Genomic DNA, 22,622 nt, shown 5'->3' with positions numbered 1-22,622 from the left:
GATAGCATCTATAATAATTCTTACTGTTTTCTTTGCAGAGTATGCTTGCATCAATTTCAGTACATGGGGAAGCGATACATTGCTAGGTAATGTGTATAAGTTAAGTGTGTTATTTTATTGCAACTGAATGCTTTAAAATCTTGATGATTGACTAACATCTATCATTGGGGAAAATGAATATCAAGAAAGAGGTAAGTAATTAGACTTAGTTATCTGTGACTTCTGAATGTATTTCTATTCCACGTTGACATTTTTTGATGACATAGAATTTTGTGTTAATTATTGTAGCTGTAGAGATTACAGAATATTTGGCTACAGAATATTTGGCTAAGGAAAGTAGAATATTTTAATACAGCATTTGATACCTGAATTAAATTGTTCATTCTGCTTTATGTATTTTCTTAGTTACTGTAGGAAGTCTGAGAGAATCATCATATATGTCTCCCATTCTTGACCACGGTTAAGGCTGATTGTGCTTAATTAAGTTGACTTAATTAAATAATTAAAGTTTACTTAATTAAATAATTAAATAAAATAGTAGAGCATTTTAATGTTGAAAAAGTTGCCTTCTCGGATAATTTGGAATGAACCTGTTACTTGCAGACACATCAAAAGTTGCCCAAAACAGTTAGATTGAACACCAGCTTCTTGAGCAGGGGGCACACCAGCCTTTTTCAGAAGTAATGGAAATCCCCCCTTACTCAATGGAGCCTAGATTTTCTCTCATATTCAACCTCCTACTATCTCATTGGTAGTGATCCAACTGGGAACTGGTAGAGCTGACAGTGACACTGCAGAGGGCCCACTCCACTTTCTAAGGACTTAGTTTGGATATACTGAATACAAACATGCATTGTTTTCTTTCTTTTTTCTTTTTTGTGCTCAAATACATTTAAAACAATCCTATCTGAATTTTTGCTGATTTTTTTCTTTACACAAATATTTCTTGCAAGTGTGAGGAAGAATAAAGATGCAAGAATTTACTGTTTTCTGAAGTTATTATTTGTAAATAGGCAATGGGTTTAATAAATACTGGGTCCCTTTGAATTATGTTTGTCTGCTTCATAAGCCTGTTTTTATGAAATTGCAGAAATGTCAAATTCTCAGTATCACTTCAGATTGCAGGGGTAGACCATCCAAGAAATATGTGTGCAGTATGTTTAGGTTACCCATCATTTACAGTCTAGTATTGTAAGCCATTTTGAATATTGAGATAGGTAGCATATAAATTTAATAATAAATAAATAATTTCTGGTTCCCAACACTAGAGTTTTCACCTGCACTCTTTAGTTGTAAATTCAAGATAACAGATTTGCATTCAGACTTCCTGATCTGTAAATGTTAGTGCTGATAAAGTTCGGGTTGAGGACACAATGGACTTGAATCACTGCAATTATAGCATTATCATATGGTATATTGAAATATAATGATAATTTCTGTGAATTCTAGCTAATCTTTCCCTTGATTTGTTCTTCTATTACAAAAAGGAAAATATTTATTTATTTGATTACAGTAATGGCTATTGCACAGAAAATATACTGTACAGACAGCATGTGATAATATTGAAATTAAAATTTAAAACATGCATGTTTCTGATTTTTGTGGGGTTGAAAGAAATTCACAAACAAATATTAACTCTACACATTGAAATGCACCAAAGGAATGTATTAGCAAAGAAATTGCATGCAATATTTACACACCCTGTAGTTAGGGTAACAGAGAAGTGTGTAATTCTGGTATTGGTTTTCGTTTCTTGTCAGCTCTGGTGGTGGTACACATTAGGAGGTTAGTCTGTACTGATTGCTAACTCCGATCATTTTCTTATTTCCTTCATTTGATTGCTGGCAAGTTTAACAAAATATATGGCTCTACTCCCTTCCTGCCTGGTAAGATATAGGTGTTTGCATTTTTCACGTAATTCTGCTTTAACTGCATGTGTGCTTATTAAGACCTGTTGACTTTCCTTTAACTTCTTTTCACAAATGTTTATGACCCACAATATATTTTAACTTTTACATATAAACAACCCCTTGCAATGCTTGCAAAATACTTATTTGTGCTAATCAGTACAAAACAGCTCAGGACTGACTGTTAACCTTTTTTGACTGAGCCTGGTTTTAAAGACTATGAAGACCATCCAACATTTAAAAACTTAAAAAGACCACCCAACTTTTCCAGTTAGGAATTAAATTGTATGGGCCACATTCTCTATATAGTGTGGGCCATACATAACTGCTTTGGCTGGCTAGATTTGTTCACATGGACATTAACTCAAAACACAATAATCTACTTTAAATTTGCATTCTCTAGTGGAATTTTTTGCTTGAGCTGCTTAACTAACTCTCTCCCTCTCATGCTGCAGTGCAACATGTTTAACTTTTGCTTCTGTCCAATTTCACTCATCTTGCAGGAACCAGGAGGGGTTGGGACCCATAGTTCATGATCGAAAATCTCAGACATTGCCTGTTTCCCGTAACAGAACAGGGATGATGCATGCCAGATTACAGCAGCTGAGCAGCCTGGATAACTCTCTCTCATTTAGCCACAGTAAGTTCCATGACATCATAACAGCTGAAATCTCATCTGGTACCACAACACCAGGGGCAGGTCAAAACCCACACCAGAGCATGTCATGGACTTTAGTTTTCTAGGTCAAACCAAAACATCAGTTTGCTCACTGGACAGCAGTAACACCAAATGCAAACACAATGTTAAACATGGTTGACATACATACATTTCAAAAATACTCTTTACAGATGTGAAAATTATGTATTTACATTCTGTGGTATTCACCTTGAAAGCTTTTTATTGTGTCCAATGCTGCTGGGAATTGTGTCAGTTTGCAGTTTGTCCTCTTAAAATGGGGAAATGTGCTTAGTTGATTATGTGACCATGTTTTGACATAAAGTTTAAGAGAAACCTTTTGCAGTAGTTTGAAAATACTATGAAAATGTAAAGTCCATGATTTAGTTTGGATGTGAAGAAGCACACAGTAATTGAGTGACTTTTTCTGTGTTTTCAGTGTGAGAAAAATATCAAGTTTGCTTGGAATTTCTGTAGACAATGGTAAGAAAATGAGGTTACAGTCAGATTTTGTTGAAACGGCATGAAATAATCATCTCTGGAAATAATTCAATTTTATTAGTAAGAAGAGCATTCAATAGACAATTTTTAACAATAGAAAATATCAGCTTAAAAACAGGCAGCTTGCTGAAATAACATATGCATATATACACATAGACATCCAAACACTCATATATTCCTGTCATATTCACTTTCAGGGTATACAGCACTGAGCAGAGCATTAACAACAGGAAGAAATAGTAAATAAAGAAATTAAAGCTCAGGATTTAGAAAAAGAAAAGGAGACCTTATTAAAAGTCGCTTATACCAAGACTTTTTGCTAGATTTTTCCATATCTATCTATCCTTGTAAACTATTCTCGTTTTCACTATGACCCCCATACTGCTTTTATTATTCAAACTTCTCATTAAAATTTATTAAAATTTAATTTTAGTTTTTCTAAACTAAATTTTTATTTTTAATTTTAATTAAATCTTCCGACTACAATAAAACATCAAGTCAAGATCAGGCAACTTGCTGAAATAATATATGTATGTTATAGAGACACACAAATATAAATCATATATTTCTGCCACTTCCCTTTTAGAGTGCACAGCATTGAGCAAAATACAGAAATAGAGGAAGAAATAGAAAATAAAAGAAATTAAAGGCCAGGGAGTAGAAAAAGAAAATGAAACCTAGCTAAAAATGACTTACACCCTTTGATCAATTTTTTCATATCTATCTATTCTTATCCTTGCTTTCACTTATCCCTGCTTTTATTCTTCAAACTTCTTACTGAAATTGCTTTGAGGATTTCTATCAAAATCTACCTTAGTTTTCTTCTTCCTCTCCATCCATTCATACATTTCTTTTGCAATTTGATCATTCTTTCTACATGACCAAATCATATGCATATACTCTTCGTAGTGGTCCACATTATTTCTGAGTGGAATGATATACCATAGGGCAAGCACTATAATAAATAAAGCACATTTGCTGGATCCTGTTAGATCAGAATTCCCCAACCTTTTTTTACTTTGTGGACCAGTGGGGGGGGGGGATGGATCCATGCAAGCAACAGGCAAGTGCACATACGCAACTACATTTGGGGGCGCATCCCCCACCACTTCAATAATCCAGATTCAAAAGGCTCAAAGCCCAGTAGTGGGCCATGGTCCAGGGGTTGGGAACCCCTGCATTACATGACTCTGCTTTAAGCAAGGGACTTGGAGCATGCCTACTCTGTCAGTTCTGGGAACCAGGGCTTTATAGGTGACACGCTGCTCTTGAATTGCAGCCAGAACATAACTGGGACCCAGTACAGCTCATAGAGCAGAGGTATTACAATAATGTACTGTAGAACATCTCAAACTGACCACACCACTGCATTCTGGATCACTTGGGCACAATTGGCACAAAAGATGGATCTGGGCAAAGACCTTCCTAGCCACAGCTGCCACCTGCTCCTCACAGGAGCCATGCATCTAAGAGGATTCCCTAAATTGCACAGAGAGTCAGTGGGAATATTACCACCCCATTAAAAAAGATCTATGGATCTCTATGGATGCAGGAGGCCTCAAAGCCTATAGTTATTTATTCCTGCCTTGGTTGAGATGCAGCCTCCTTATTCAGACCCTCACAACATCCAAACATTGGGAAATAAACTCAGTGGCTTCATTGAGTTGCAACAGAAGAGAATGTATGTTGCTCAGGTTTGAATTGTAGAGTCCTTGGTGCTTTCTGAGCTTGGTTATTTGCTTGTTGACATTTCATTACCCAACTAGGTAACATCATCATTGCCAACAGCAATGACTATTCTAAAAAGTCTGCAAGCAAATAACCAAGTTCAGAGTTTACTTAATTTGCTTGAGGCAGAGATATGCAACTGAATGCATCAGAATATTGTTCTACCTGATGATTTCACTGAAAGTTTCATGTGGATGTTGAAAAGGAGGGCAAGGCAGTTGAGCCTTATGGTAACCTGCAGAGAGTATTGGAAAGCATTGGAAAGGACCTGGAGGTCTTCTAGTCCAACCTCCTGCTCAAGTCTATACCATTTCAGACAAATGGTTGTCCAATCTCTTCTTAAAAACCTATGGATACATCTCTCCCTACTGTTACCAACACCAATTGGAACCAATCTCAAAAGAAGAAGAGAACTATCAAAAACATAACTAGAAACGACATAGATCTCAACTACAGGTAGCTGAACGCATAGTCTTAAAACTCATCAGACCAAAACTTGTCCCCAGTAATCAAACAAGACTATGCCTCAATCAGCTCCATAGGACTTTATGTGTGAGAAAATCCAAGCAACGTTATCCAATATATGCCTGGAATAGTCCTCACAATATCTTACGTGTTCTCTGGTTTTTCTTTGGCCAGGAGGAATTAGGTCACTTTAAACAAGACCATCAGAGGGTTTTTTTGCAGATGAAATGAGCATGGATGAATAATTATGTTTTGCTGCTTTTATTGCCACAAGATCAGCCTTAAGAAAGGCTTTTACTATGTTTAGTTGAGTTCACTCTTTGTTTTCCTGCTTGGGGCATTCTAGGGATTTCTTATGCTGCTTTGTCATGTTTCTGAAAATCAGGAGGCACTCCAGAATACATATACAGTACATAGAGTTCTTATACATGTGTTCTATTTGAAGGCCTTTGTCATATTCTAATTCCAGGCAAAGACTAAGGCCTTAGGTGAATCGTGCACCCAAATGCTCAAAAACAACCCAAATGTTCCTCTGAAACCCAACTACATCCATCAGGAACCTGGGATAGACTGATTGAATATTTTTCACAGTGTTGGCATGCTGCTGGAGAGAACTTCAAGATCCATAGGGAGTAATCAGACCATGACAGGAAACTTATAGTAACATCCACCACTTTCAGATAGTTTGCCATCAACCTGAGACAAAAACAGGTCTTGTATGTGAGCCTGCTGTGGGTCAGATTTTTGGTGATTTGCACCAAGTTGAAATTCCCCTGTGCCTTACATTTGGGAACTTCATTGTCAACCTGGCTGCTGCATCAAGCAGCTCAGGTACAGAGCTGCTATGTAGGAGGGAGTCTGGTATGATAGCAACAGTCTCATTTGATCCCGGAGCCTAACTTCACAAACAGGATTCATTTACAGTTATCTGGACAGGAATGCTCCTGGATGCTACTACTCTCTGTCACATGACAGTTACCACACTACTGCTCCTACTTCATTTCTAACAAGGGCATTCACCCTTTCATGCCCAACCAGATATCACTAATGCATGCCCTTTCACCAATGGTAAGGTTATGGATGAATGGAATTTTATTATAGACCAATCATGCATTTAACCACAGCAGCCAGAAAGTGATAGTCCCCTGACGCTCTGATGACCAGACATTGGGCCATAGCACAGGAGGCTGGAACACAGCATCTGCCCTAATCACCAAAACTGAGAGAAGATTCTTGACATCTATTTGTTATTCTTCACACACAAATATGTCATTTTCTCTTTTATTTTTATATGCATATGTTTATATTAATTGAATAAACTATGTTGTTAATCTATGCTATATTTTACTTGTTTATTTCAGTATCTTAATAAAGTATTAGTATTCTGTGGCCATTAAGTTCAAGTGCAGTAATGACTAAATAAATCTATGAATGAATTGATTTGGTCTATTGAATTTATAATATAGGATGTAAGGCAATAACTTTAACTATGTAAAAAAACAAGGTAATTCTTGATCATTAGATGTTTAGGCATGAAACCAATATCTCCCTCAGGCCAGAATTGCTCAAACCCTGTTGCAGCTCAATTGCTAATATTTCCCAAGACAATAAAACAACCCAGTCAAGGAGGCTCTATTTGTTTCAATGCTATGGCATTCCTTCCTTCTTTCATTTTATCTTTAATATAATTAAATATATTTAAATAGTTGAAGTAAATTGTTTATCTTCAGAAGCTTCTTAATAACACTAATACATTTTAATATAATAAAATTTAAAAACTTTCTTCTAAAGGTTACTGTTTCTTGTTTAAAAATTATGCTGTAAGCAGTATAGAGATTTTTGTATATAAACAAATAAATATTGAATCTTCAACTCTTATCCACTCTTCATTTTCTAGTTATATAAAAAAGAAAAGACAAGTCACAGTTTTAGAAATATCCCTATAAGCCTATTTGAGAGTTTGTCATAATTTTTGAGAACATTTTCTGATGGATATAAAACTCAAAGTAATCTAGAATTATTAATAGATATATTACTGTTTGTTGTTGTTAGTTGCAAAGTTGTGTCTGACTCATCACGACCCTATGGACAACGTTCCTCCAGGCCTTCCTGTCCTCTACCATCTTCTGGAGTCCATTTAGGCTCTCGCCTACTGCTTCAGTGACTCCATCCAGCCAACTCATTCTCTGTCATTCCCTTCTCTTGCCCTCAATTTTTCCCAGCATTAGGCTCTTCTCCACTGAGTCCTTCCTTCACATTAGGTGCCTAAAGTATTTGAGTTTCAACTTCAGGATGTGGTCTTCTAAAGAGCAGTCAGGGTTGATCTCCTCTAGGACTGACCGGTTTGATTGCCTTGCAGTCCAAGGGACTCGCAGGAGTCTTCTCCAGCACCATAGTTCAAAGGCTTCAATTCTTTGGCGCTCAGCCTTTCTTATGGTCCAACTTTTACAGCCATACATTGCAACTGGGAACACCATAGCCTTGACTGTATGTACTTTTGTTGGCAGGGTGATGTCTCTGCTTTTTAGTATGCTATCTAGGTTTGCCATGGCTTTCCTGTCCAAGAGCAAGCGTCTTTTAATTTCTTGGCTGCAGTCCCCGTCTGCGGTGATCTTGGAGCCCAGGAAAATAAAATCTGTCACTACCTCCATTTCTTCCCCATCTATTTGCCAGGAATTAAGAGGGCCAGATGCCATGATCTTGGTTTTCTTAATGTTTAGCTTCAACCCAACTTTTGCACTGTCCTCCTTCACTCGCAACAAGAGGCTCTTTAGTTTCTCTTCACTTTCTGCCATTTAGAGTGGTATCATCTGCATATCTTAGGTTGTTGATATTTCTTCCGGCAATCTTAATTCCAACTTTTGATTCATCTAGCCCTGCCTTTCTCATGATGTGCTCTGCATATAAGTAAAACAGGCAGGGTGACAGTATACAGCCTTGCCGGACTCCTTTCCCAATTTTGAACCAGTCAGTGGTTCTGTGTCCAGTTCTCACTGTTGCTTCTTGACCCACATATAGGTTTCTCAAGAAACAAATAAGATGGTCTGGTACTCCCAGTTTGTTGTGATCCACACAATCAAATGCTTTAGCATAGTCAATGAGGCAGAAGTAGATGTTTTTCTGGAACTCCCTAGCTTTCTCCATGTTGGCAATTTGATTTCTAGTCCCTCTGCCTCTTCGAAATCCTGCCTGTACTTCTGGTAGTTCTCGATCCACATACTGCTGGAGTCTAGCTTGTAGGACTTTAAGCATAACTTTAGTAGCATGTGAAATGAGTGCAATGGTGCGATGGTTTGAACATTCTTTGGCAATGCCTTTCTTTGGAATTGGAATGTAAACTGATCTTTTCCAATCCTGTGGCCACTGTTGAGTTTTCCAAATTTGCTGGCAAATTGAGTGTAGCACTTTTACTGCATCGTCTTTTAAGATTTTGAATAGCTCATCTGGAATACTGTCACCTCCACTAGCTTTGTTGTTGTTCAGCTTTCCTAAGGCCCACTTCACTTCACATTCTAGGATGTCTGGCTCAAGGTCACTGACCACCTCATCGTGGTTATCTGGGACGTTAAGCTCGTTCTTGTATAGATTTTCTGTGTAATTTTGCCACCTCTTCTTTATCTCTTCTGCCTCTGTTAGGTCCCTGCCATTTTGGTCCTTTATCATGCCCATTTTTGCATGAAATGTTCCCTTCATCTCTCCAATTTTCTTGAAGAGATCTCTAGTCCTCCCTATTCTATTGTTTTCTTCTATTTCTTTGCACTGTTCATTTAAGAAGGCATTCTTATCTCTTCTAGCTATTCTTTGGAATTCTGCATTCAATTGGGTGTATCTTTCTTTTTCTCCCTTGCCTTTCGTTTCCCTCCTGTCCTCAGCTATTTGCAAAGTTTCCTCAGACAGCCATTTTGCTTTCTTGCATTTCTTTTTCTTTGGGATGGTTTTAGTTGCTACCTCTTGTACAATGTTGAGAACCTCTGTCCATAGTTCTTCAGGCACCCTGTCTATCAGATCTAATTCCTTAAATCTTATTTGTCACCTCTACTGTATATTCGTCAGGGATATGATTTAGTTCATACCTGAGTGGCTTAGTGCTTTTCTTTACTTTCTTCAGTTTAAGCCTAAACTTTGCAACGAGAAGCTCATGGTCTGAGCCACAGTCAGTTGCTGGTCTTGTTTCTCCATCTTTGGCTACACAGCACATAGTGAATCTGATTTCTGTGTTGACCGTCTAGTAATGTCCATGTGTAGAGCCGTCTCTTGGGTTGTTGGAAAAGATTGTTTGCTATGACCATTGTATTCTCTTGACAAACTTCTATCAGCCTGTGCCCTGCTTCATTTTGTACTCCAAGGCCAAACTTGCCTGTTATTCCAGTTATCCTACTTTAGCATTCCAATCCCCTATGATGATAAGGACATCATTTTTTGGTGTTAGTTCTATAAGGTGCTGTAGGGCTTCATAGAACCGGTCAATTTCATCCTCTTCAGCACCGGTGGTTGGGGCATAGACTTGGACTACTGTGATATTGAATGGTTTGCCTCTGATTCGAACTGAGATCATTCTGTCATTTTGAGGATTGTATCCCAGTATTGCTTTTCCTACTTTTTTATTGACTATGAAGGCTACTCCATTTCTTCTGAGGGATTCTTGCCCGCAGTAGTATACCTGATGGTCATCTGAATTAAATTCATCCATTCCTGTCCATTTTAGTTCGCTGATTCCTAAGATGTCGATGTTCAGTCTTGTCATCCTTTTGTCCAGCTTTCCTTGATTCATGGATCTTACATTCCAGGTTCCTATGGAGAAAAAATCTTTACAGCATCGGACTTTCCTTTCACCATCAGATACATCCACAGCTGAGCGTCCTTTCAGCTTTGGCCTAGTCGCTTCATTCTTTCTGGCGCTACTAGTACTAGCCCTCTGCTCTTCCCCAGTAGTGCCTTCCAACCTGAGGGGCTCATCTTCCAGCGTCATATCTTTTTTTCCTTTTGGTACTGTCCATGGGGTTTTCATGACAAAGATACTGAAGTGGGTTGCCATTTCCTTCTCCAGTGGATCACATTTTGTCAGAACTCTCTGCTATGACCTGTCTGTCTTGGGTGGCCCTGCACGGCATAGCTCATAGCTTCATTGAATTACACAAGCCCCTTCGCCAAGACAAGGCAGTAATCCATGAAGGGGATATTACCGTTTAGGGAACTATAAATACATTGTTCCCTTTAGTATTAAATTTCTCTGGAAAATATGGAAATAAAGGTAAATGGATGCTATATGCATTATATTACATGCATTATCTTGTTAATTTTACTACCTATACCTCCAGCTCTATTATTCTGTAATATAAATACCACTTAATTGAAATAAAATTGTTCCAAATAAAAGCAACTTCAAATTTATGCAGGTTATGGCCATTCAGAAGCAGATGTTCTTCACCAATCCTTACTTGAAGCCAATATTGCCACTGAAGTGGGTCTTACAATTCTGAATACTTTATCTTTGTTCACAGTGGCATTTAAGGTATGTTTTAGATATGTACAACTGTGTACTAATTTTCCCCTAAAAAATTAAAAACAGTATTTTATAGCTAGAAATATTTCTGCTCCAGAACTTTCTTTTACAGTTGTGTTTAGGCTTCCTTGCTGGTATTCCTAAAGGTTCTGTTTCTGTATTATACCATGTAATATTTTAAAGCCTGTTCTACTCCCCCTCTCAAAGATCTGATAAAAATTACACTCTTAACTTAAATTTTAGCAATTAATGTATTAATCAACACTATTAATATAATAGGGACACGGTGGCTCAGTGGGTTAGGACGCTGAGCTTGTCGATCAGAAGGTCGGCAGTTTGGCGGGTCGAATCCCGAGTGCAGCAGAACAGAGTGAGTGCCTGTTACTTGTCCCAGCTTCTGCCAACATAGCAGTTCGAAAGCACGTAAAAATGCAAGTAGAAAAATAGGGACCACTACGGTGGGAAGGTAACAGTGTTCCATGTGCCTTTGGCATCCAGTCATGCCGGCTACATGACCACGGAGACGTCCTCAGACAAGCGCTGGCTCTTCAGCTTTGAAACAGAGATGAGCACCGGCCCCTAGAATTGGAAACGACTAGCACGCATGTGCAGGGGAACCTTTACCTTTTACCTTTATTAATATAATTACCACTACTAATTGCTTTGAAAAAAGTTTGCTATGTGCACTGGCACATAGTAAGTCAAATTGCTATTCAGACAGACAAATCAAAACTAATACTGGGGTACACAAAAGCTGATATACAGGTCATCCTTGACTTAGAACAATTTAACAACGATTTGAAGTAATGATAGCGATGAAAAAAGTTATTTACAACCCCCAATCTTTGCACATAGTAAGTCAAATTGCTATTCAGACAGACAAATCAAAACTAATTCTGGGGTACACAAAAGCTGATATACAGGTCATCCTTGACTTAGAACAATTTAACAACGATTTGAAGTAATGATAGCGATGAAAAAAGTTATTTACAACCCCCAATCTTTGCATTTATAACTATTGCAGCATTCCTGTGTTCCTGTGATCATAATCTGCGTGCTTTACAATGTTCTAAGTATCCTAAAATCATGTGATTGCCATTGGAAACCAGGGGGCTTCTGACAAGCAAAGTCAATGATAGAAGACAAATTCACCTAACAAATTCAGCAAAAAGGTTGCAAAATTGGGCATGACTCATTTAACAGTTGCATTGTTTAGCAACAGAAGTTCTCCCAATTTTGGTTGTAAGTCAAGGACAGTCTATATGCTTCTCTGGATCTAGTCAAAAATAAAGTTTTTGAAAATGTTACTTGATAATATATCAGTATTTTGTTAATCAGGATATTGCAAATTTGGCTTATGGTGGTAATTAAGAATTTATGAAATTGTTTTGTATGCAGATCTTTGTGAAGATAATTGATTAGCAGATCTCTATATAGATGCTTTAATGTAAATAATTCCAATTTTTAAAAAATACACATTTTAATTTTAAGAATCAGTTGCTGAAGGATGATGGTCATAATCCTCTGATGAAAAAAGTATTTGATGTATACATTTGCTTTCTACAAAAGAATCAGTCAGAAACAGCTTTAAAAAATGTTTTCAATGCTTTAAGGACATTAATTTTTAAGGTAAGTAATTTGAATTTTATTTCCTTGATAATGTGTATTATTGCTGTCTGATTTCACCTTTTATTTATTTCTCTAAATGTTAAGAATCAATTAAATGTTTTTCCTCATATCATAGATCTACATGTTAAATCAAAAGATACTTCTGTTCCAGATGTCAAGGTCTGTCTTTTAGGTGGCAGAATAACCAGACCCAGATTGTTGGGGCCAGTATGCAAATAATGTTTGTACCTTGTGAGCCGTCCAGAGACTGCTGCAAAGTTCTATGGGATGATATATAAGCCTAAATGCTAAATGCTAATTAATTTCTCTTCTGTTTAATGTTCCACATTATTTTTATTTTCTCAGCTTTAGTAAATGTGAAAGTCCATTTAGAAATATAAAACATGTTATTTTGATTAAGATTTGATTTCATTCTTGTTTTATTAAATTGGTCTTAACAGAATACATGTTTTTTTTCTGCTCTACAGTTCCCTTCTACATTTTATGAAGGGCGAGCTGATATGTGTTCTTCACTCTGCTGTGAAATTTTAAAGTGCTGCAATTCCAAACTAAGTTCAATTCGAACTGAAGCTTCACAGCTCCTTTATTTCTTAATGAAGAATAATTTTGATTATACTAAAAAGAGATCATTTGTAAGGACACATTTACAGGTTAGTATACTGTGTTGTTTCACTTGTTTCATAAGGAAAAAACAATAAACCTTTATCTTTAAATTTTTGAAGATTTTAAACTAAGTTTATCTTTACTAAAATACATACAACAAATGGAGATAATGCATACATATATACATGAAAAAAGATCATGGCATCTGGCCCTCTCAATTCCTGGCAAATAGATGGGGAAGAAATGGAGGTAGTGACAGATTTTATTTTCCTGGGCTCCAAGATCACTGCAGATGGGGACTGTAGCCAAGAAATTAAAAGACGCTTGCTCCTCGGGAGGAAAGCCATGGCAAATCTAGACAGCACACTAAAAAGCAGAGACATCACCCTGTCAACAAAAGTGCGTATAGTCAAGGCTATGGTCTTCCCAGTTGCAATGTATGGCTGTGAAAGTTGGACCATAAAAAAGGCTGAGCGCCAAAGAATTGAAGCCTTTGAACTATGGTGCTGGAGAAGACTCCTTCGAGTCCCTTGGACTGCAAGGCGATCAAACCGGTCAGTCCTAGAGGAGATCAACCCTGACTGCTCTTTAGAAGGCCAGATCCTGAAGATTGAGGGCAATAGAAGAAGGGGACGACAGAGAATGAGTTGGCTGGATGGAGTCACTGAAGCAGTAGGCGTGAGCTTAAATGGACTCCAGAAGATGGTAGAGGACAGGAAGGCCTGGAGGAACATTGTCCATAGGGTCGCGATGGGTCGGACACGACTTCGCAACTAACAACAACAATACATGAAAACACAAACTTAATCCTTAATCAAGCACTAAGTTTTATATTTACCGGTACATCATTCTTTGTAAAAATTTGGAGGAATTTTGGTAGTTAATTTGCTAACTGACATTCAGTTTGCAGAATAGATTTTATGTGGCATAGCATAGGCTACCTTACTTAATGCTTTAGTGATCATGCAATTCCTTTTTCAAGACTGCAGAGGTTTTTGGGAGAATGGAAGGGAGGCTTTGCGTTACGATATTTCATTGCAGGAAACCCAACTTTGATATTCGGCATACACCGTTTATGGTCAGATATGTCCAGGCCAGGATCTTACTTAGCTTTATTTTATGTATATTTTTAATTTCTTGCATATCATTTGGAAAATCAATTTATTTTATCCATTTTTAAATTCTGTGTTTAAATTGTAATTTCAGTAAGTAAGATTTGATATGACTTGATAACGTGGCAATGATATTTGCAAAAATAAATGTTAAATAGCAGGAAAAAATAAATGCCCTACTTTCTGGTATGAATATTTCTTTGAAAGCAATTGCTGTTGGCTGAAATTGCTTTAAAAGCAATATTTGTATGGAAAATTATGCTTGATAATTTAAATTTTACTGTATGTTTTCATGCTGAAGTTGTAAGATGAATTACAAATTCTTGAATTTTGGATATTGATGAGTAACCAAAATTGTGCTTTTGCATCTTAATAGGTTATCATTTCTGTGAGTCAGCTGATTGCAGATGTTGCTGGAATTGGAGGAACCAGATTTCAGCAGTCCCTTTCCATTATTAATAACTGTGCAAACAGTGACAAATATATTAAGGTTTGTAAAATGTGGCATGTAGAATTTGTCAATTGACATTACTCAGGTACTACCATGTAATGCCAAGGAGGTTCAAAAGTTCTTGGAACTTGCAAACTACTATTGGAAGTTTATTCCCCTTTATCCAGATGGTTGCACTTCTTCTTACTGGCTTGCTTTAGTCTAAGCTTCTTGTATTTGAGGGGAAGCAACACACTAAGACTTCTAGAAATGTAAGATTTGTTTATATCAAATACTATATATCAGTCTGAACAACAGCAGTACAGTCAGTTTTACTACATCCTAAGGGGTCCAAAACTATTTTGCATATGGAAATTCAGTCCTACTGAGAGAAATTTAGCATATTGACAAAAGTTAATCTTTGACATTTGGAACCTTAAATATCTCCAATGAGAAAATTCAAAAATAAATTTGTTCTTGTCAAGGTTCTGTTTCATCATTCTTTACATTTCACAGTCTCATCCCTTAAGTCTGGACTGAATATAGACTATTGGCTGAAATTTCAGTGGTACAAATGCCTGATTCTCTGTAACTGACAAAAGTTTGTGAACCAATTTATAACTTTACAACCCAGCATAATAGTAAATGAACTTACAACTCTGATTATTTACTGCAGGAATCTCTATAGACTGTGAAATCCACGTTAGCTAAGAAATCAAGATAGGTTTTCCATGAAGTCCCTTAAATGTATTTAGAATATATGCATGTTGCATTTCTAATACTGCAGAGTTCTGAATCATGCAAAGAGTTGTTTTCTTCAGAGTACAACTTAATACAGGCAAGTTTATTTATTTATTTATTTAATTGATTTTATATACCGCCCTATTCCCAAAGGACTCAGGGCGGTTTACAGGGCGAATTAAAACAATACAAATAATTACAATTAAAATAGAATTAAATCAAGACTAGCCCACAATTAAAACAAATTAAAATTATTTAAAGTTAAATTAAAACCCCCTCAGTCCAGGCCAGAAAGATCAAATAACCAAGTTTTCAGGTCCCGGCAAAATGAGCGAAGGTCTGGGGCAGTCCAAAGTTCCACCGGCAGTTCATTCCATAGGGCAGGCGTGCCCACAGAGAATGCTCTCCCCCTTGGAATCACCCGCCGGCATTCCCTAACCGGCGGAACCCTAAGGAGGCCCTTCCTGTGGGAGCGCACAGGACGATGGGAGGCTGATGCTGGCAGCAGGTGCTCCCTGAGATAATCTGGACCCATGCCATTTAGGGCTTTATAGGTCATCACCAGCACCTTGAATCTCACCCGGAGGGGAACTGGAAGCCAATGCAAGCCAAGTTGAATAGAGTATGGTGTGGAACCAGCATTTGCACCCAACTTCCCTCTGCTTTTCATTTATTTGCATTCAGGCAAATGCCTAAACATGACTTTATTTTTATTTTATTTTATTTTAATTCCATTTATATCCCGCCCTTCTCCGAAGACTCAGGGCGGCTTACAAGCTTAGCAGTAGCTTCTATCAGACTTCTATCTATATTGGATGTGTACATTGCAGTTTACTCATCTTTTGTGGCCCTTGTTTGTGCTCATATTATTTATATTATTTCAATTATAGCACACTACTTTTCCTTCTGATGTAAAAGACTTGACCAAACGCATCCGTACAGTCCTAATGGCTACTGCACAAATGAAAGAACATGAGAATGATCCAGAAATGCTAGTGGATCTTCAATATAGTCTGGCCAAGTCTTACGCTAGTACGCCTGAGCTCAGGAAAACCTGGTTGGATAGTATGGCAAAAATTCATGTTAAAAATGGAGATTTTTCAGAGGTAAGCCAAAAGAAAGTATCTTGAAGTGATCTCATAGTTCTGCTTCATAATTGTTTAAAAGTTTGAAGTTATTAAATCTTTTTTAAACAAGAATGTTAAAATGTGGCAAACTTCATTTCAGTTTATGAAGAAAGTTGCATTATCTATATACTTGCCTTTGAAGAACATAAAATAAACTTTTATCTACGGAAATAGTGGGTTTTTTTCTGAAATAAGTTGCTGAGCAAATAAATAGCTTAGCGCTAAACATCATTTGCCTCTTCCGTTACTTGAACCTTACAATCCCGAATTTATCATTATTGTCCTTTCTTTTCATAATCTAGGCAGCAATGTGCTATGTTCATGTAGCAGCTTTGGTGGCTGAATACCTTCTACGGAAAGGTATGCATCATTGTTATTTTTGGGCAGTAAAATATTTTAAAATATATTTAAAATAATACAGAAAGTTAGTTTATTATATTCATGGCAGCCTTTTCAAAAAACCTAGGGAATGTTATTTTTATAATTCATAGTATCCATAGGCAATGAATTGACTTCATAGTTCAGCACCCAGGTTATCATGTAGTCTAATAAATAAATCTGAAACTCTTAAGGCTACATAGAAAAAAAACAAAATAAAAATCAGTTTTTTTCTGTAAAACACACTTTTCTATTTCAGGAGTTATATAAGATGCCCTTTGAAATGTGTCAATATTAGTTTCCTATTTAGAATGAGGGTAGAAAATATTGACTGCAAGTCATCACATAGCTAAATCACTCTGCACAGCATCCTAAAGAATCTAGTGAGGAATAGTGGTTTTTGAGACATTGCCACATTTCCATATGTAAAAACCTAGGCTGTGTATTCCCTGAGAAGCCTATACAGAGAGTCCTCAACTTACGACCACAATTGAGTCCAAAATTTATGTTGTTAAGTGAGAAATTTGTTAAGTGAGTTTTGCCTCATTTTAGAACTTTTTTTGCCACATTTATTTATTTATTTATTTTAATTCCATTTATATCCCGCCCTTCTCCGAAGACTCAGGGCGGCTTACAAGCTTAGCAGTAGCCTTCATTCTATGTATATGCCTGCTTATTAGGGCTTTCATACACCCCCAAGCGGCATTATTACAAAGTCAGCTTAATTGCCCCCAACAATCTGGGTCCTCATTTTACCTACCTCGGAAGGATGGAAGGCTAAGTCAACCTTGAGCCTGGTGGGATGCGAACCTGCACTAATTGCAGGCAGCTGGTGTTACTTAAGGAGGCATTAGCCCACTGCTCCACCAAGGCTCTAAGTGAATCACCGCAGTGATTAAATTAGTAACATGGTTGTTAAGTGAATCTGGTTTCTCCACTGACTTTGCATGTCAGAAGGTTGCAAATGGGGATAAACATGTCTCCTGAACATTGCAACTGTCATAAATATGAGTCTGTTGTCAAGCACACGAATGTAAATGTAAATCAAGTGACCATGGGATGCTGCAACAGTCATAAGTGTAAAAAATGGTCATAAGTCACTATTTTCAATGCCATTGTAACTTTGAACGGTCACTAAATGACCGTTGTAAGTCGAGGACTACTTAAATATTAAAATAAGAAAATATAGATCAAAGCAAATTAGATAGCAGTTGTGGCAAAGATATGGAGAAGTGCAGATCATAAAAGTGAGCAAGAGAGGAGAAGACTGGTTTTTTATTCTCCAAAATTTGATGCTTCTCTTAACTATAACATTTACAGGAAAATAACTGAAACTGAGGCATTATTTTCAGACATGATGCAGCCATAATGCTTAAAGCCAGAGACAATTCACACACTTCTGGCTATGACAGTAACATTATAATACCGGTATTTCTGGGTGAGAGTGAACCTTAATACTGCCCACCTACCACCCACCACCCGAATTGCCTTCCATTGTTCAGTCTTAGTCTTGAAAGATCATGGACTGCTACTTAACTAGTAGGTATCTGTGTAGAATCGGCTTGAGACTCAGACACCTGTCTGATAGGTCAGTCCTTTGCCCAGATTTCCTCATTGCTGTTTTTGTTACCACGAATTAATTCCATGTTTCTGTTTTGTATTCTTCAAGAACAGCAGTCATTTGAACTGCTCATTTTTTGGAAGAAAATATTACAAATAGTTTTAGTACTCCCAATATCTGATACATACTGCTTTCTCAATATGTCATGACGCAATTATACAAAACTCACAACTGAACTATTTACCAATAGCTATCAGACTATTTTTATTCATCTGTGGGATTTACATTCTCTCTCTCTCTAATTGTTTAATATTAATTTGTGCATTTTTCTTCATGTTTTTCCTATACGTTTAGGAATGTTTAGACAAGGTTGTAGCAGCTTCAGAGTAATCACTCCAAATATAGAAGAAGAGGCCTCAATGATGGAAGATGTGGGAATGCAAGGGGTTCACTTTAATGAAGTATGCAAACTTAGTTTATAGATACAAGTTTTGGTTTTCTACATCTGACATATCTGTTTTATTACTAGCTCAAATACTGTAGAGTTGTCAAATAACATTACATTTTTAATTCATTTATTTATTACAGTTCCTAAGCTGTACATTTATTGCTGAAAACAATCATAAGTCAGGGAACTTTTTTTTTTAGAAAAATGCTTTGAAAATTAAAGAGACTCTGAGTCAGTGAAATCCTTTAAAACTCACATTTTTACAAACTATAAAACAAGCTTAAAATCCTTCACTACTAAATATAAGAAATGATGTATATTTCACAGTTGAAAGAATGAAACCACAAAGGAACCAAGCTAAGACTTCATGATTTTCTATCATGTTAATTTAATTAGCTGATTTGATAAGACTAATGCAACTTGTAAGAAATATGAAAATTTCACATTTCCATATTTTTAAAATTGCACAGTTTCAAACATCATTTGCTATATTGTATTTAATTTTTTTTAACTTAAAGCAGCTTCTGTTATATGATCTAGAAATAGTTTGTATGAATAAGTAAACATGCTACCATCAATTATTCTAGAAAAATATCTGGATTTGATCTTTCTGTAAAAAGATTTGATCTTTTTGCTTATTATTTTCAGATTATAACATTTTGCAGCGTAGGGAATAATTGCTTAGCTTAGCTGATAATTATTGCTTATACTCTGCTGAGCCCATTTTTAACTCATGAATTATCATCTTATGATAATTATATGAACTCTAGACCCTATTAAAGATATGTATATGTTCTAGGAATACTGATATGAAGTTGATGATAAACCAATACGAAAACTCACTATTACGAATGTTATCAGTTAATTTAATAGGTAATAATTATGATTCCGCCATTCTGTTTCTAAGGAAATGGAGATAAATGGAAAATTCTTTTAATTTACATTAAAGTAACAGCATTGAATGTTATGTTCTGCATTATATTGATCAAACAAAGATCAAACTGAGTTAAAAATATAAATCAAATACATTTTGAATGTTAATTGTCATTCCTGTTTGTTTCTTGAATATCGGAACAAAGTTTTATTAGAATATTTGCTGTATATTGCTATTGCTTAAATATGAGATAGATAAATTCATTAATAATGTAAAAATTGCATCTATAATTTTATTTTTCCTTCATAAAAATTGGTAAAGCTTAATTTCTATTAATGACAATTTGCTTGTCATCCTTTCTGTAACTAGGAAATATTGATGGAATTATTAGAACAATGTGCAGATGGTCTTTGGAAGGCTGAACGTTATGAACTGATTGCTGATATATTTAAACTTATAATTCCTGTTTATGAAAAACGAAGAGATTTTGAGGTATTAATTTAAATCTATAAATACTTCAAGATACTATTGAGTGATGTAGTATATTCAACTTCGTAAAAAAATAATGCCTGGTTTCTGAGAACTAGCTGACCATGGATCAGATTTGGTTATACAGGTAGTCCTCGAGAAATGATAGGCCATTAAACAACTGTTCAAAACAATGAGCATTACCGCAAAACTACACACCAACCTGTTCCAAAGTTATGCCAGACTTTGACAGAACGTGGGGATGCTGCAGTGCCATCCCCTGCATTGCTTAGGCAACGGGTTGGCTTCATAGTTGAGCACATAGTTTATCGCATAGTCTAATAAATAAATCTGAAACACTTATGTCAACAAAGAAAAAACAAAACAAAAACCAGTTCTTTACTTTCTGTAAAACACACTTTTCTATTTCATAGATGCCCTTTAAAATGGGCCAATATTGTTTTTCTGTTTAGAATGAGGATAGAAAACATGTACTACAAGTTATCACGTAGCTAAATCATGCTATACAACACTAAAGAATCTATTGAGGATCAGGTCATCCCCTGCAGAGCTTAGCCCTGCTTCCCCTGTCTCCTAGAAGCAGTCGCCCTTTGCGGCACCCCCACAATTCTTACCGAAATGCTAGCTGCTTGCAGAACTTTCTCTGCTGTTCAGCTGTCCGCCCATCAACTGTTCATGGGGACCCTGCAAAGCAAAGCTTCTCTGTGTCATAAAATATATGTGGGTATATGCCATTTTTTTGGTCATATTTATGTAGTGCATATTGGAGGTGGTGACCGTTTGCTAACTCTGGGAGTTGGAAGACCACACATCTTAAAATGCCCCAGATTGAGAAACAATGGACTAGACTTAAGTCCTAGCTGCACTCTACTTGTCCTCTGGTTGTTACTTGAGGCAGTTCATTTAACATTGTTTTGACCTCTAATGAGCAGAACTCCATTAGGGATGTAACTTGGGGGCTACTTGTACTTGAAGAGAAACAGCAGGGCTGTATATTAGACTGGGAAGTATAAACAAAAGAAGAAAAGGGGCGGGGGGAATCCTGAAAGAAGGCAATAAAAATGGCACTTGCATATTGCTATCAATCTCCCCACCCTCCAAATATGTGCATACGTAATCCTTAGCTGATGACCACAAATGAGCCCAAAATTTCCATTGCTAAGCAAGACAATTGTTATGTGAGTTTTGTCCCATTTTATGACCTTTCTTGCCACAATTGTTAAATGAATCATTGCAGTTGTAAAGTTAGCAATACAGTTGTTAAGTGAATCTGGTCTTCTCTGCTTGTTAGAAGGTGATCACATGATCCCAGGAGACTGCAGTTGTCATAAATGCATGTTAGTTGCCAAATTTTGGTTGTGAGCCTGTGGGGATGCCTCAGTGGTCATAAGTGTGAAAAATAGTCATAAGTCACTTTTTCAGGGGCGTTGTAACTTCAAATGATCACTAAACGAATGGTTGTAAGTTGAGGACTACCTGTACAAATAGTCATTGAGACTCAAACTCATATTAGGAGGTCTATCTTTTTCTATACATCTTTATAGACTTGAGGTGATTACAGTTAATTTATTCAGTTGCTATATAGTCCTGCTTAATTTAATAAATGTTGCGAATGTTGGCTTTTTCAACAGACATCACTGCTAGTAATTTAAAAAGTTAATTTAACATGAAACCCTTTTTTGTTCTATTATAAGAAAACCTGATTTTGAATTTTTAAAACTTAAGTAGATAATACATTTTATTCTATTTCTAATAACCCAAATGTATTGATGTCTTTATTTACAAAAACATTTTCCATCTATTTTTAGAAGTTAGCTCATCTCTATGATACATTGCACCGGGCATATAGCAAAGTTACCGAAGTTATGCACACAGGAAAGAGATTGCTGGGAACGTATTTCAGAGTTGCCTTTTTTGGACAGGTGAGCACTCTCTGCTGTAGCCTTTGCTACAGTACCAACTAAACACCTGAAAGAATGCAATATACAGGTAGCTCTCACTTAGCAACCACAATTGAAACTGGCAACTATATCACTAAGCGATGCAGTCACTAAATGAAACACAATATGATTGTGATGGACATCCATCACTTCTCATTCAGTCATTAAACAACTCACCCCAGTTGTTAAGCGAGACAACACATGAGAGTGACTTGCAGTTTTACTGCCAACTTCACCAGAGAGTCTGCTTGTTGGAAGCTGGTTGTGAAGTGCACAAGTGGCAATCACGTGACTGCAATATGCTGCAACGGTTGTAAATTCCTGCTGATTGTGAAGTGCCCTAATGTTCATTATGTCCTGCAGGGCCACTACAATGATCATAAACATGGTTATAAAGTTGTAAAGGACTGGTTGTAAAGTTACTTTTTCAGCACCATTGTAACTTTGAATGGTCACTAAAAATCAGGGCAGTTGTTAAGCAAAATCTACCTGTATTCTAATAGCATGCTT

The 22,622-nt window shown here is 36.6% G+C and overlaps 1 protein-coding gene across 3 annotated transcripts in view; it reads left to right on the top strand.

The window, feature by feature from the left end:
• The window catches only part of DOCK9 (dedicator of cytokinesis 9), a 118,944-nt gene that overhangs the window by 86,833 nt on the left and 9,489 nt on the right, over positions 1-22,622 (top strand). For all 3 annotated transcript variants that reach the window (XM_083361661.1, XM_083361660.1, XM_083361662.1), the window contains exons 37-47: positions 39-86; positions 2,411-2,547; positions 10,674-10,789; positions 12,272-12,409; positions 12,877-13,059; positions 14,501-14,614; positions 16,186-16,401; positions 16,725-16,782; positions 18,716-18,822; positions 20,053-20,175; positions 21,981-22,094. In XM_083361661.1, the coding sequence (XP_083217787.1) occupies positions 39-86; positions 2,411-2,547; positions 10,674-10,789; positions 12,272-12,409; positions 12,877-13,059; positions 14,501-14,614; positions 16,186-16,401; positions 16,725-16,782; positions 18,716-18,822; positions 20,053-20,175; positions 21,981-22,094 (1,354 nt within the window). The remainder of the gene's footprint in view (positions 1-38; positions 87-2,410; positions 2,548-10,673; positions 10,790-12,271; positions 12,410-12,876; positions 13,060-14,500; positions 14,615-16,185; positions 16,402-16,724; positions 16,783-18,715; positions 18,823-20,052; positions 20,176-21,980; positions 22,095-22,622) is intronic.

The sequence above is a fragment of the Vipera ursinii genome (assembly GCF_947247035.1).
Source record: "Vipera ursinii genome assembly, chromosome: 4".
Lineage (NCBI taxonomy): Eukaryota > Metazoa > Chordata > Lepidosauria > Squamata > Viperidae > Vipera > Vipera ursinii.
Note: the sequence above shows the minus strand (reverse complement) of the source record. Positions and strands in the feature narration are given on the sequence as shown.